The 16,339-nt window shown below is 39.3% G+C and overlaps 1 protein-coding gene across 1 annotated transcript in view; it reads right to left on the reverse strand.

The window, feature by feature from the left end:
- begain (brain-enriched guanylate kinase-associated) overlaps nucleotides 1–16,339 on the reverse strand; it is a 48,946-nt gene that overhangs the window by 19,139 nt on the left and 13,468 nt on the right. The window contains exons 3-4 of the mRNA XM_023399518.2: nucleotides 7,393–7,554; nucleotides 5,315–5,381 (exon numbers count right to left, since the gene is read on the reverse strand). Coding sequence (XP_023255286.2) covers nucleotides 5,315–5,381; nucleotides 7,393–7,554 — 229 coding nt within the window. The remainder of the gene's footprint in view (nucleotides 1–5,314; nucleotides 5,382–7,392; nucleotides 7,555–16,339) is intronic.

Consider the following 16,339-nt stretch of genomic DNA (forward strand, 5'->3'; position numbering starts at 1 on the left):
ATACATATATATATATATATATATATATATATATATATATATAGTTTATGTACTCAGATATCACTTGATTTGAATAGGATTTACCACATTAAATAAAGGATGGAAAAAAACATAAAAAAACAAGTTACTTACATTACCATATGAAACTAAAATTAAGGGTATCTAAGAAGCAGTTAGATTTTCAGCTTTCCACTTAACACCTCAGATTTTAGATTTAACATCACTGATAACTCCTCAGTCATATGATGGAAGGGCAAATGGGAGACAGACAATACCAGTACCAGTGTAACATCACCTACTTTAGGCTATAACATTATCTCAGCTAAAACCTTGTTATGTCTCATTAGTTATAAACCACGTTTCTTAAGCATCCAACCATTAAACCATTTCCTCTATAAAGTTTGATCTTACACTCAGATTTTTATTGAACGTGATAGAAGATTACAAAAATTTTAAGCAATTCACATAAGGACTGTGTTAAGTGGTAACAGCTGCTGATGAAGTGGAAATTGTCCTTATTAGGAGGGCAGTCACTGAGTAAGACCTTGATTTCCTGGCAGTTCCAGGGCGGCTGTTAGTAAGCTGACCCTGCCAAATACTCACTCTCATGAGGATTTAGAGAAACAATGGCTTTCAGCACCATGGACAGCTCCTTCACAAATGAAGAACTATAGCACAGCATCTTGTTTAAAATAAGATTAAATACTATACATAAATAACCCATATTATATGAATAACCTATTGCACAATCATAGGTATTAGTACAATTTGTATCTTACATTATTAGTAGTTAATTACAATTTATTACAGACTGTTCAGTCTGAATCTTTCAGGTTTCATATATTCTAATGCAGTCTGTATGGTATATTTTGGGCACCACAGAAAAAAAGGCTACCTGACTAACAATTGTATGCAAATATGTATGTCCTTTCTGCTTGAATCAGCACTGTCTCAGAAAGGGCTCAATGATTAATTTGAACTCTCACTAAAAAGTCTCACAGACACCAATCTATAACTAGTCCAATACCTGCACTGCCAAAGCTATATTTCAGCACGGTGAATTCTTTTTTTTTTTTTTTTTAAAGACAGATAATGTATAATTCTGCCAATGCAAACAGCTTCCTCTGCAGCATGGTTTATCTATAGATCAGATCCACACTGACTGCAGCTTCTCCAATGTCATCACAATGTGCATCTTGTCAGTTCTTCCAGGCGTTCATCTCTTGCTTTGCTCTTTATGAAATAGTTTTATTCTTTGCCTCTTTTTTCAGTTGACCTTGCCAGTTCAGGCCTCTCAGAACTTTTAATTAGGTCTCTGATTTGATTGGAGCTGCCTTTGTCACTGCTTGCCTGCCTGGGATGTCTTCTACAAAGGAACATATTCCCCCCTTGAAATGCCATTGCATGACATGGCATCAAAAGAAATGGCAATCCCAATGAGGCCTGTCTGCGAAAAAGATTCCATACTGTCTCTAGCCATGAAGACCGATTGGCTTCACCAAGGTTCTCTGCTAGATGGACAATCCCTTTGAAAAGCCAACAGTATAACATGATTCAAATACATTGATGTGTGTGTCTACTGTATGAGGGAAGACATTGTAGACTTCCAGTCTGTTCATGGTACGGCAAAGCAAGAAGGTTTACAATGGAACATAATAAATAATGGGCAGCAAATACTGCAAGACGGATGGTGTTGTAAATGGCTGTCGTCTGAATGTACAGTACTGTGTTTCATGTCAGGGTTGACTTATTAGAATTTTCATGCCTCACTGCTCCACCAGCATGCAGGAGTTTACAGAAAAATCCATCCAGAAAATCGCCACTGTTGTCTTCACCACAATTGCCATCATTGTGGTCAGCTTCTTGCCAGGTTAGGATTCCAACAGTGTCAATCTTTCAGGAGGTTTTAACCGGCAGCCGAATTTGGTGTCCTCCTCTCCATAACAGATGGACCAGGGGATTAAAACAGGTAGAAACACTGAATAAAGCAGATTCATGTTAAAAATAAGTATTTCACCAACACTGTTTGGCAGACACAGCACGTCTTGGAGGGGCTGTGAGCCGAGCTGTTGTTGATGTTTGCTTGGCTTGTTTCTCATATAACTTAAGATCCAGACCTCCGATGATAAAAATCCTTCATCTGGTCAAAATACATATTTGAAAATGATCAAGATCTAAAAAATGTATCATAAAAGTGTGGCTAAAAGCTGGATAAAAAAATTAAATCTCAATTTCGATTGTGGTGGGCAACCACAACCCTGACACATGCGCAAAGGGGATATTACACCATTGAAAGGTGACCAAATGAAACTGACCACTATCTTGATTAAAATCATTGGATAATGCTTGATTTGAAAATTACTGGGAATATTTGGCATAATGTAAGTACACAACAAAACAAAATATATAACATAGGTCTACATTTTACATATTATAACTTTTTTTTTTTTTTGCAGTTTTTAATAGAAATGGTCAGGAATAATGAAATAGAAAAATCATCAAACTACAGAAATGCATTTTACCTCACTATTTAGCTCACCATGGGTCAATATTCTACCAACTGACTGGTGGTTCTGTAATAACTTCACACAGTCTAATTCCATCACAGTGTGTGTGCTGGGCAGACGAGCCCTGTGGATCAAACTTCTGATGAGATTACGATCCACTTTAATCAAGATAGTGTAAGTCATAAGGATGGACCTCGCTGTGGAGCCGGCTCATCTTCTGCCCTGATTCTGGCTGATAAGTCCTAAAGCTGAGGCGGCAAGGGGGGAAAACTCTCTGGGAACCTCTCAACCTGAGGTGATTGGACAGCTGCTGCTGAGGTGACCAGAACACCAGTTAGCTATAATCGTTTTCTAACAGGGTTGCATCGCAGAAAAGACCAATTACTTTGGACATTGATTGCACTCCCTGTCTTTGATCATGTAATTGCTTTGAGAGAGACAAGAGTGGTTATACTGCTAAACAGGTGTGTTCAAAAGAGATTATAGCAGAGTTCTCATTTCTTAGAAAAGAGACAGAGGGAGAGAGAAAGATTGAATGTCATTATCACTCTTAAACTTTCTGGTATGAACAAGACCATAGTTTATCATCATGTCAGTTATTATGATCAGTGTATCTGAGGATCTGAAGCTTGAGTTTTTATTGATATTTTGTATTTTTATCTGCCTCTCGACCTCGAAAGTCTGGCACTTTTCCAGTTATTTTCTCTTTCAACAGAGGCCAAGACCTCTCAGCATGGTTCCTCATACTCAATACAATACAGTAATTAAATTATATTTCAATATGTGGGCGCTGATCACATTACACTACACTCATTTGGCAGATTCTTTTGTCTATCTGCAGTGAGTATCGCCAATGTAAAGTGGGCACATGCAGTGCTACTGTTTGTGATTGGCAGTTGGTCTCCTCTCCTGGTGTAATCATCAGCAAAAAGTGAAGAGTAACTGCGTTAGAAAATGTAACTCCGTATCCTAGAAATTGTGTTTATACCAGAGACTGGGTTTGCACCTTTAGTGCTGCGTGTGGTTTGGTTTTAGAAACAAAACCGTGATTTTGCTAAATGTCAGCAAGATAAACATGTCTCATGCTACAAGTCACTGTTGCTGTATTTGATATTAAACTGACACCACAATCTTTGCGCTGTGAGTGCTTAAATGTAACCATAAAAAAGTTTATTCATGCTTAAGTTGCTATGAGAGGATATCGCATTATAAGAGCAGAGATTGTAGGAATACAGATATTGTACGTTCAGTATGAACAGTTTGCAACTTGGTAGATGCTGTAGGTTTATTTATAATAAATTATCCCTGGGATAATTTAGTAAGCAATGCCCTATCACCAGGCTTAAAATTTTGTTTAGTTTACTGCTAACGGCAAGCTGGTGCCACAGGTTATGCCTTGGTGAAATCTGTTAACACAATCATCAGTTTAAATGTGCTCATTTTTCAATTATGCGTCAATTGGATGATTTCGGAAACTCTAGTGCAAAGTTTTGTAAAATTGCTACAGCTCTAATTTACACTTCTGACTGGCGTCTTCTCCTTAAAACAGCAAATGAGACTCTTGGGGTTTGTAATGTTTAGAACCATCCACCAAACACAGACTTTCTCAGAAAAAAGGTTGAAATACTGAAAATGATTAACATCACATAAACTTATATCATTAAACTGTCCAGGAAATTCCTGAGGATATAATTAGAAGAGAAAATTTAAAGGGTATTTACAATGGGTAAAAAATACTTTAACTCTAGGTGTATTGGTCTTTTCTTGTTGGTTTTATAGTATTTCCTCTTGGATTTAACTGAAACCATAACAAAGTGCTCAGGAAACAGTTGCTGCCAAGGCAACAACTTTTTTTTGGCTGTCCTTGTTTAAGAACTGGTGTAACCTGAGAGGGAAAGAAGAAGAGTTTCATACAAAAGCAAACTGTAAGTAATGGTTTCCTAGTAACTACAGGACTTGAATAAATGATTCCAGGTCAAGCTTTAGGTCACAAGCTGTTGAGCTCTATATGTGTGTGTGTGTGTGTGTGTGTGTGTGTGTGTGTGTGTGTGTGTGTGTGTGTGTGTGTGTGTGAGTGTATGTGTGCGTGCAAGCATGTACAAGTATGTGGATAAGTTCACAAATCCCCAACACCTCCTTACATCTATTATAAGAGTCTTAGTGAGAGCTCCCTGGTACTTTAGACACCATTAGGCTTCTGCACTTCTTGTTAATATCAATAGCAACAACCACAGCAGTCAGAAAATGCTCAGAGAGAGAGAAAGAGAGGCTGAAATGTGGTCAGACACACAGTGATGAAGCCTGAAGGCTGGAGAAGCCCGAAGGATAGCCGTTTAAATTTGTAACACTTACTATGTGGTGGAGGAAGTAGTCACATCATTTGCTTCAGTAAAAATAGTAACACCACAACAGAAAAATCCTCCATTGCAAGTGAATGCCCTAAATCTAAAGTTGTACTGAAGTAAAAGAACAGTAAAATAAAACCAAAAAAAAGTAGAGTATTATCAGCAAAATGTAATGGAAGTTTTGGTGTATAAAAGTGTGTAAATCCACAAATGTAAGACATGTTGTTGGGAAAGTACATATAGTAACTATAGCTATTTATCTCCAGTCAAAACGTTCCTTCCTTTGTATTGCCAGAGAAAATCATCTCTGGACAAAGTCAGAGTTGTTATGGATGTTTCCTTGCACCATCTCTTTACAGAATAAGATATGATTTTGATCATATCAGATGACATTTGTGTTTGATATATTAGTTCCAGTAATGCAAATTCAAAACTGCAAACACCTCAGCGGGAGTCTCTTACCGTCCTGTGCATCTTGTCCTCCAAATCCTGGTTGATCCGCTGTAGAGCTGCATAGCTACTCTGGATCCTGAAAGAACAGACGAGAAAAGAGTTGTGCCCTGTAAAAATGCAAATCACAACATATGATGACTAAAGAGTGTTTTACTGGCCATAAGCCTGAATAAGCACCAGTAATCTCCGCATAAACTCAGACGGAGAAATAAATAAATTACTAGATCAGGGCACTGACAGAGAATCTTGGAAGGGATTTGCAGGATATTTTAAGTAGTGACTGAGATTTGAAGATCACTCAGGATAAAAATCCGCTGAGCTAAAACACAGTAAAAAAAAAGGGCTGATGATATGTTTAAGTGCCACAGCAGGAGACAGTAAGGAAAAAATATTATGCGATCATAAAAAAAAGATTTTAATCCTTAAATATTTTATGAAAAGAAATCAGTAAACATGCAGAAGCAGACACATAGCACGGACATGGCAGCTTTTTAAGCTTTTTTGTGTCTTTTTCTTTTTAAATTCTCCCTCTTGCTTTTGTGATTCTTCATAACTTCCTCTCTGCTTTTATTTCTCTCGCCTCTGTTGCTCTTTGGTAAACTTCCAGTGCATTAGTAACTGTCTGTTTGTTAACTTGTTCCTGTTATTTCATCATGCTACATCTCTGTTAGGTGTCACATTTTCACATTAGCTCTTGCGCCTAAGAGAGTGTTGATAAAGCAGCATTTTTGACTCCATTACTCAGACTGACATGGAGATTGTGGGTAATGGAGATAAAACCCAAAGACAAATCATGAAACAAAGAGCTGAAAGAGATTTGAGAAGGTAAAGACAGAGTGTAAATGAAAATGAAGACGTATCATTGGGAGAGAGTGGTTCACTGATTGGTGGAGAGCAAAACCGGACATTATGAGAGGCAACACTTAGTGCTGGTACTGATTTAAGAGGAGCTCCTTTGCTGAGCTGAGTCTGTCAGGCAGCACTTCCTGTCTAACAACAAGCTCTACCAATCTTGCAGATGGTTAAAATAAGGGAGAGGGCAGGGGCTGGTCTCTGCCAATCATAACAAAAAAAAAGAAAAAAAGATGGGATTTGTGCAGAGCCTGAGAGGATCAGACTCCCCTGCACAGATTTAAACGTGGACCATACTGTCTGCTTTCCAAGTTTCCAAGTTTCTGGCCAGAGACGAGCTTCAAGGAAGAGTTTCAATTCTATTTAAACAGCTTATTTATCACATTTATTTATACCATGGCCACAGAGAACGTTCTCTTCTGTCTGACCAGAAGGTTTGCAATATTTGTAGATAATTTCCTCGCTCTGAGGTTATCATCACGCTAAATTAAAACTTATAGCTGGAGGGCCACTCATCTATTTGTTACGAAGCTACAGCTCCTTCTCCTTGTTCGAATAATAAATGAAGACTTGTTCCAAAGTTGTCATAGATAGCGCCAAAACAATCATTCATTTAAAAAGCGAACTGCCTTAAAGTATGAATGAATACATTGCTGGCATGATTCACTCCATCCCATGCAGTGAAAAGGAGCATGATGATAATAATGCATTATTTTTCAGTAACAACAGGGCTTGTTTTGATTATGGATTACTATGCGGCCGAACCTCCCACATACTATCTAGCTTGTTCATACGAAAATGATCTTCATTGGGGAAATGTAACCATCATCATACAAGGTTCATATACAAACACATGTACATTGATGCTCATTCGATTATTTAATCAGTGGACCACAGAAAGTAAGTCAGTTGGTGCAGAAAATTAGGTACGGTCATGCAGTCAAAAGGCACATAATGATACTGATACTATACTCAACTATTACTTAATTAGGAATAATTAGTTATTTTCATTTATGTGCATAGGGAAATTACAATATGGTTAAGGTTAGAGAAAGATGATGATTATGGAAAATTAACTATGGTCAAGGTGTGATTAAGGTTAGGCAAGTAAAACACATAGTGAAGGTTAGGGAGAGATCAAAGTTAGATCATAGATAATCTGGGCTAGATGCATACAATATAAAAGATAAAAAGACAATCAGCCCACAGAGTTGTACATATGTGCACACACACACCTGCGTAGTTTCTCTGTAAATTTCTCCAGTTCCTCCTGGGCCCGGCGCAGCTCTGTCTCGAGGTACTGCCGAGTAGAGTCGAACTCCGTTTCCACCATCTCTAGTTTGTGGGTGGTGTACGACAGGCGCTTACGGAGGTCATCCTTGTGGTCGTGGAAAGAGCTGAACAGGCAGCAGGGAGAGTTTAGTGAACAGGATTCCCACAAGACACAGTCACAACGATGATGTACATTCACTGGTGTCAAAGTTTGTCAGACTCGTAGAGCCAAGCAGAGAGGGGGAGAGAGAGAGAGAGAGAGAAAGAGAGAGAGAGAGAGAGAACGGAGACAGATATGAGCAGAAAAGGCAATAGAGTAAGTAAGTGTGCATGTGTTTGTGTGAGAGGGAGGGAAAGGGATGAAGTGTTGCCGGAGTGTAATTCAGTTTGGAGCGAGAGAGTTCCGAGGCGGGGGGAAGGCAGGGAGGCCAATGGGGAGGAGGAGATGGATGGAGGAGGAATACTAATCATTTCCCATTCACAGGGAGGGAGCAGGGCTGGGAAAGGAGCTCCCATCGGTGTAATGGTGAATTCCCTTATACACAACCCTTCTTATCGAATCTCTGAAAGAAAAGGAAAGGATTTTTGCCCCCAGACACAGACCACGGGTGACTCATAGGAGGTGAAAATATAGAATGGTTTTGTGTTTGATCAAGCTTTAAAAGAGGGTGAAAGAGCAAAGAAAAAGCATGAGAGAGAGTGAGCGAGAGGCCAGAATACCACAGTTTCAACACCACCACCATCAACAACAACGACATAAGAAGTAGGGAGCAATATTTCGACCGTGTGTTTGATGCAGGTTTGAGCGCGGGGGATGAAAACACACCGACAGGCTTGACTGAGGGAATGGATGTGGTAATGAAAGGCTAGAGATGGGGAGCAAGGGCAGTGTGTGCGCTCAGAGGGATTTAGCATTTTGCCAGACTGATGGAAACTTGGCTCACAGGGAGGTTCGACGGCTCAGCGCTGCCATCCAGCAGGCACAATGAGAGCACCTCCAAGTTCACCTCGGCCCAGAGCCTCAATTAGGAAGCTGGCACTAAAGGAGGAGAAAATTGTGTCCAAAGAAAGACTTATAGACTCTGTTGTATCAATACATGTGAGAGCCAATGGAGTTACCTTAATTTTTAAGTACTTGGTTTAAGATCTCCACTAATTAAGCATAAATCAAGCAGAAAGCAATCAGTATATAACTAGCCAAGCAAAAATAAGCCCATAGACGTGGACCCTAACATAAGAATTGTAGATAAACATATGGCCCTGTGCAAAAACAGCATGTTAACTATTTTAAACAATAGATCAAAAATTTGAAAAATACGCTTATTTGACTTCTATGTGAGAATGCAGTGAGGAGACCAGTGTTATCATTAAATTTGGGATTCACTTTCCTGCTGAGGGTTAGATGAGAAGAGTGATACCTCTCTCATATCTGTGCGTCAAGAACAGAGCTGGAGCCAGAAGCTTAGCTTAGCAAAAAGACAGGAAGCAGGGGGAAACAGCTTGCTTGGCAGTGGCACTTGTTAAGTAACACTTTATATTTCGCTTATTTAACTTGTACCAGAACACAAACAGAAAACAGCAGTTTGTGGTTTTATGAGTTGAAACTATTTGTTGGCAAAGAACAACAGGGAGCAGCGCAGAGTTGTACCAGTGTGCTGGGCGTCGAAATATGTACTACGTTCTTCAGTCTTTATGCTAAGCTAAGCTAATTGCTTAGCAATAACATTTTATACCCATACATTGAACAGTTTAATGCATCCAACATGCTGAGGCTGGCAGCTGCAGCACACTCCACTTGCCTGATGTTACAACAAAACAAAATCTTTACAACCTCTCTGCTGTCTAACAGCTGCAAGTGACGTTGTAAAATCACATAGCAAGGAGCCAGAGAGTTTTGTAAGTACATGTGAAAATTGCTCTGGGCTCTTATCAGTAAGTAATGCTGGTTTAATTAAGTCTGAGAACACAGCCATTGATTTTTTTTCTTTTTTTTAGGGTATTACATTTTTTTGATGGCATCCAGACTTTTGCTGTTAAAATTCAGTGCAATGTTAACTTTAATGTAGATGTCAGCTGATACATGATCAAGATATATGAAGGTGAATGATGAGAACGAATACATGCCACATTATGTTTTTAATGGCTTTTTAATGGTCATGACCTCCCAATGAGAATCCATTTCCATTAGTCAAAATGAATGAAATGAATTCCCCAATAAGACTGACTCATCTTACCTTCTTTTCTGATGTTTGCAACCATTTCTCTGGGTTTTGAGGGCAGTTTTGCCAATATATATCTTTTTCATATTTTTCGCTCTGCTTCGGCTCTCATGTGTGTATCGTTGTTGCCTCTGTTGCTGGATGGCTGAATGTTGAAGCCAAGTTTGAACTCTAACCACAAACCAACAGTCAAAGCTCTAAGTCTTGCCTGGGGAGGCAGATAGGAGTTGGCTATCTGTGATGACCCTGGCAAGAGAGCAGAGAGAAACAGCTTTGAAGTCCCACAGATTTAGCAGCACATTTAGTTCTGTTGACTCCAAAGAAAAAAAAAGCAGCAATTTTGTGTGCATTCAGAAAATGAGCCAGTTTGGAGCAGAGCTGTGGGATCAATAAGATAAATTCAGTGAGTAAATGTAAATAGTATGCAATACTTCGAATGATTGCATCTCCAGCTAAACTTTTCCTATAAATCTATGATCCAAAACACAAGAGCATTTGAATTTCTAAAAAATAACTGGTTACAAAACTAAAGAAGTCTACAACACTGAATATAGAAACATCAAGTCATCGAGTCTCCTTTTTCATCATCATTTCTCTCTCTTGTTGGGAATAAATGAATACCACCACCACAAACTGCAGGACCTCATGGAATAGTGAGTTATTGACCAGCTGACCACAGAGGTTATTCCTCAATAAATCAGTCTTATGATAGGTGTGTATTTCCATTTCCCTCCCTCATCATTGCTTGGTGGTGCTGGGGCTTGAACTCAGGGCTCATGCACCGTAACAACTTAATAACCTGCCATTGGCAATCATAAAATGCCAAAATAAACCATTGTAGGCGTCTTTAGGCGGCTGCATTTGAGTCTTGTTGATGTAATTGAAACACATACTCACTAAGCCTCTAGCAGTGATTGTCCAGTCAAGGACGCTTGGTGTATAAAAGAGTTTGGTGTCTTTACCATTTCCAAACCCCAAAAAAACAGTCTCTACAGCTGTAAATGTTAACATTTTCAACTAATTAGCTTACTGCAGAAATCTAATGGAGTGTTGTTTCAAGGGCCATTGAGCATTTTATTAGATAAGTACATTTTGTCATTAAAAAAAAAATGCTCCATTCACAACTGGATCATCCATTGTGTAGAATGATATATAGTGTCCATGATGCTATCAGAGTTTAGGCCAATATTAGCATCTCTATCCTGCTCTTTATTGCATTTGGGAAAGTTTTCACACCAGCAGCAGCAGCAGCAGCAGCCAAACTCTTTTTGCAAAATAGTGAGACATCAATTAATCTAATCTTAAAAGAAATTTAGTCATTTTCTCCTTATGTTAAAAGAGAAACATGTTTGAAAATATGAATAATCTCCTAATCTCTGTCCTGCTTGTCCAAGATAAGCAGCCAAATAGTGTCATGTTAGAATGAAAACACAATCTGATCTTACATATTTCCTGTCACATACTAGGACTACTACTGTCTCCATATTTCCATGTCTGCTATATGGGTTGTCAGCTATTAAGAATGCTAACTTTTTACCTGGGATGTGTAAAGTAGCTTTAGCCTCAGTCCTTTGATACTATACCATGTATGTACCTGTCACTGAATATTTGAGCCTTTTACAAACTTTGAGTTATTAAATTAATCAGCGGGAAACGGTAAAAAGTAAGCAGTGGACAGTTCATTGAATTTTGGCATTAGGATTTGCTTAATGTTAGTTAGCTACAGCTGGTAAAAACAATTAGCAGCAGCTGTGTTGTCGACCAAATCCACAATGGTCAGCTAGTTGCAAAGCTGCTTCTGTCTACTGAGTGAAATCAAGGACCCTATTGTTTCAGAAATGACTGCACACTGTGAGTGGTAAATCTGCCATCGCTGTCATTGTACACTGCATTATGTGTCATGCCATACAGTCTGTGTACCATGCTAACACGGCTTGACCGGTGTAGCAACAGTAACAATGGGGGACGTCACTTAGCGAACGGTCAGTTTACCATGACACCTATCTTCTCTAAACATCTCCGACTATAACTGGGGTGCGAACATTTTGATAAAGTCCATATATGTGGCTTCTAAAACTCACTGTGTTCGGTCCTTAAGAGCCAAGTAAGCATAAATACAGACAGGGGTTGCCAGCAGCATAACTTTTATCAGTCCCCACAGAGTTGCAGGGTAGCAGTTCAACAACAAAACTGGAATGAATGTTTTGTTGCCTGCTGCCATTTCTAAAAGCACCATTATTTATTATTTTTAATCTCCCTTCAACACTGGCTCAGGAAACAATGGCAGTATCTGGAAACTCTGATAATACGGTTGCTATAGCCATTTTCTTATCTGCAAGTCACAGAGGGAGGGAGAGAGAAAGAAGACAGAAATAGTTGCTGAATTGGTAAGGAAGTGCAGTTGCATAGAATCCATCCTCACATGCACACACACAAACACAAACCTCCCTGTAGTGTATATGAAGTACCCTCACTGTATCATAACACCTCCTCCAGGGGGATAAACAGCAGATCTTAGTGCCTCAGGTGTTGTTTGGCAAGGTAAACACTATCCACATGAAGGAACAAATCTTAAATCCTTAGAGAACTTCATGATAGGCTCACTGCTGTTTCTACACTGCCAGAGAAACTCAAAACAGCAAAAAGATATGTAAATCAAACACACTTTCCTCTCTTCAGAGTTCCCTCATAAGTATTAAGAGGAGTCTATAGTCTGGATCGAAACACAAGTAAACCCTGTTTACCTGAAATACTTTCCCCAAGTGTTACAACTTGTCATAATGATCACACAATGCACACTACTGGCTGTACAACAAATGGTTGCTGTAATGCTGCAAACTGTAACCTACTTCAGGCAGACAGTTTCTGCCTATCACTCTGCCCATACACGTTTTCTCTTTTCATGAGAATGGATCACACAGCAGCTGACTCCAGTTTAATTCATTAAAAAAAAAAAAAAACTTAATGCAAAACCTACAAAAGGTCACCAACAGCCAGCATCTGTTTTAGATCTACAACGAGGAGCCCTTATGGTGCCTGCAGGTTGATTTACTAGTAATGAGCCACAGGAGGTGAGCGAGGAAGAGCTACAGCCTGCCACATATACTATTCACAGTGACCAAATGAGGGCATTAAACTTTAATGGCAACAGTGCCATCTCTCCTGAAGTCTTCTATTAAATGAACAGCAGACAGAGACACAAGCTCTTTATCTTCTGTAAACAATAAACCTTCATATTACAGCTTAGAAAATAACTCTTTAAGTGTTATTTTTGTTGTTTTGGCCGTTATTTCTCTGACATTGTACTAACAAAAGCAATTGCTGAGATTTAGAAACATGGTGACATTGCTGCAACGAAATACGACATAGTAAAAGACTAGAGCAGTCTGACAATCAAACAGGCTGTAAATAAGTAAACTGTCTGGCCAGGTTATCGAAACCTATTTCAACAAGTCTTTCAACAAGTCCTACAAGTTGCCTCTTCCCTTTCCTGTTGAGAGTTAGATGAAAAGATTGATACCGTTACCAGTACCGATGTCCGTACTGTAATTATAAGGCCGATTAGCATAGCTCAACATAGAGTCCGGAAATGGGGAAACAATTATCCCAGCTTTGTTCAAAGGTAACAATCCACGATCCACCTATTATAACCTTTAAAACTCCAAAATTAACATGCTAATTCTCATTTGTGCAACAACAAAAAAACAAACATGTATGGAAAGTTGCAAGGTTACATGCAGAGACCGGCCAAGATCCCTGGCACATCCCCTGTTTTTTCATCCCCGTATTTACACTTCCTATTTCCCATAATGTCAAACTACTGCTTCAAAGTTTGGTTAGGTTGAGGCACAAAAGCTTCTACTTCAGGTTAGAGAAATGTGATCAAGTTTGAAAGGAACCAATGACTGCTCTTGACAGACAGCCATCTGTCATAATCTGCATGGCCACAAGTGGTCCTTGACAAAGTCATTGTCTAACCATCAGCTAATTATTTACACCAAAAGTGATCACACCCATAACGCTGGGAATACTGGGTGATTGCACACGATACCGAGAAGTTACATCAGATATGAACTGGGATCTCTGTCTATTCAGCCGTGATGGATGTTTACAATAAGCAGATTAAGTAATTATTTTACCATTTTTATATTTGTTTTCTCCTCCAAATAATTTTGGCTAACCTGGTGGATTGTATGATTATCTGACTAACCATATTTCTCGGAATACTTCACTTATTTCTAGTGATGTTGCATTCCCAGACCTTAGCAATGAACATGACAAATACAATGTTAATGTTACTGATATGAATAGTGGCCAAAACTACAAAAGTAAGGTCCAAATTTAAATAAATCAAAAGCCAAAAGTGACCAAACATAAGCAGAGGTGACAATTAGTAACATTATATGAAAAAACCAAAAACTTTTCCCTTGGTATGATATACCACAGAGGATGAAGCTTTGCTTGAGAGCCATGTGTTGTGTATTTCCTCTGATGCAAGACTCCAGAAATACAACAGTCTCTTGTGCATGCTCCACTACCAGCGGCCAGAAAAACAGCTCTGTGGATTAAGTCACCAGAGCAATGATGATGACTAGTCAACACAATATCCTGCCTGAAGACAAGAACTGCAACTGAGAAGCGATCCCAACACTGTTTATCTCTCCTTTAATTTCTATCTACATATCAAAAGAGACTCAACCTGAAGTGGTTAAGGAGGACAAACTTGTTGGCCTTGAAACTAATAAAAACTTAAGAAGCACTCCAACTTCTTACAATAAATGCCTGATGTGTTATTATTACTTGAGCCACTAAAACATATGAGGTTGAAATAAAATATCCAAAAATGTCACTGAGAACATCTGCAGTGTCTGACTTTGGTTATGATGATAGTATAAATCAGGAACTCGATGTACTGCAATACACAGAAATATCAGACCTGACCATGTTGTTCCAGGTGATGTCAAACAAAGTTCAGGGCCAAACAGCCAATCTGTTTGAATTCACTGACTTTTTAACCATAACACTTTCGTTTCCCAACACAAAACGCTCCTGGGGATAAATTAACTGATAATGAATAGTTTCCCCTGCTGCACTATGACTCATCCAACTCCCTCCAGCTCCTTCATGTATCCTTGGCCCTTTAAACGGCACGTCAGTCATAGCAATGAGAGTTGTTTTATTTGTGTGAGTAAAGCTTGTGTGTGTGTGTGTGTGTACAACACGCCTCAGAGGAAACAGCAAGCGTTCAATCAATTTTAACAATTTGTAGGCAGATTTCACACTGTTCCTGATCAGATCAGATCACACCAGGGGGCCACAGCTAGAGTCACCACAGGGGCTCTTTCCCGCATCAAGCTGTGGCGTGTGCGCGTGTTGTGCAATTCAGGGCTAGTATGTTTCAGTCTCTGTCCTTTTGTGTATGTGTGGATTGTTAGTAATGCTAGAAGTTCATTTACCTAAAAGACAAACCCCTGATTAGTGGTTCCATTTCTGCAGCTGATGTTTCCCAGTGAGTCAATCAAATCTCACCAAACTAAAAGTGCGACATGAAAAACATTTTCAGTGGAAGAGCAGTCCGAGCTAAACGCTAAGTTTGCTTTAGGCGACGTACTGCACCTTTAAACAGGGAGCGAATCACAGCCCCATCCGTAACTGTCTCCTGCCAAACCATACAGCGTGTTTCTGCCAGCTTGCAGCTCCTCACAGTCCAATTTAAACTGACTTTGTTAAGCTGCATAGTGCAATATATCTTTACATTGTCTGGATCGCCATCTGTCACAACACACCATAAGCTTCTGGTAGGTGCTGGGACCGGCCTTGGAGACTACACATTTTTAGAAAGCGTACAGTACTAACAGAGGGCATGGAGTTTGGAAGACACGCTTGTTTACTAAAGAGTGACAGTCTAACAAAAGTAGCTACAGTTGATTTATGAGAAGGCCAGGATCCACTGTTTTTTGATTTTGAACAATACTAGGAATGAAAAATCAAGCTTTATAATCTGTCTCTTGCAAGTCATCAAACTCTATATATCTACTCAATACTAAATTGCTGGAGTCCTCTAATCTATTCTTCTGCACTTTGTCAGTGTGAAATCCACTGAAGGTAAAGAGAATATGAAAAACACTGGTTACCCAAAAGGTGACCGTACACTACCTGCCCAGCATGATACGGCGTCAAGTGAAGGTTTGTGGAGAGTTGATTTAAATTTCTTAAATCTTCATATTGATCAGATCTAGTCGACTAATTATTTAAACCAAAAAAAATAAAACAGATACACTCTACTTTGCAGAAGCCAGTTTTGTTGCATAAAGGTTTGGCCTCAGGTCAGGTTTGGGTTTGGCTATTTTCAAATGTAGTTTATTAATAAATTTATCTTTGTCCCTTTGAATTTGCCAGTCCCACATGTCAATACGTGTCACAGGTAGATACATGTGTGGGAAGAAAGAAAGAGACACTCCGTAGTGGATGAAATAAAGAAAAACAAAAGAGCCTGGGACCGCAGTGCATGTTGTTTCTGAAATTTGGCAGTACCAGTTGGGTTTAGTCGGGTTTTGGCCAGGTCCACGCCTCATTTTTAGCTCCGCTCAGCCTAGCCATATAATGATGGTGCAGTCGGTATAATATTGGTCATCAGCTAAAACACCAACTTCATCTTTGTTTTCTGTGCTGCTCAACAGTTCTGTCAGAG

This window comes from Seriola lalandi, unplaced genomic scaffold (assembly GCF_002814215.2).
Source record: "Seriola lalandi dorsalis isolate HSWRI2012SDOR001 ecotype SW California unplaced genomic scaffold, Sedor1 jcf7180002052042, whole genome shotgun sequence".
Classification (NCBI taxonomy): domain Eukaryota; kingdom Metazoa; phylum Chordata; class Actinopteri; order Carangiformes; family Carangidae; genus Seriola; species Seriola lalandi.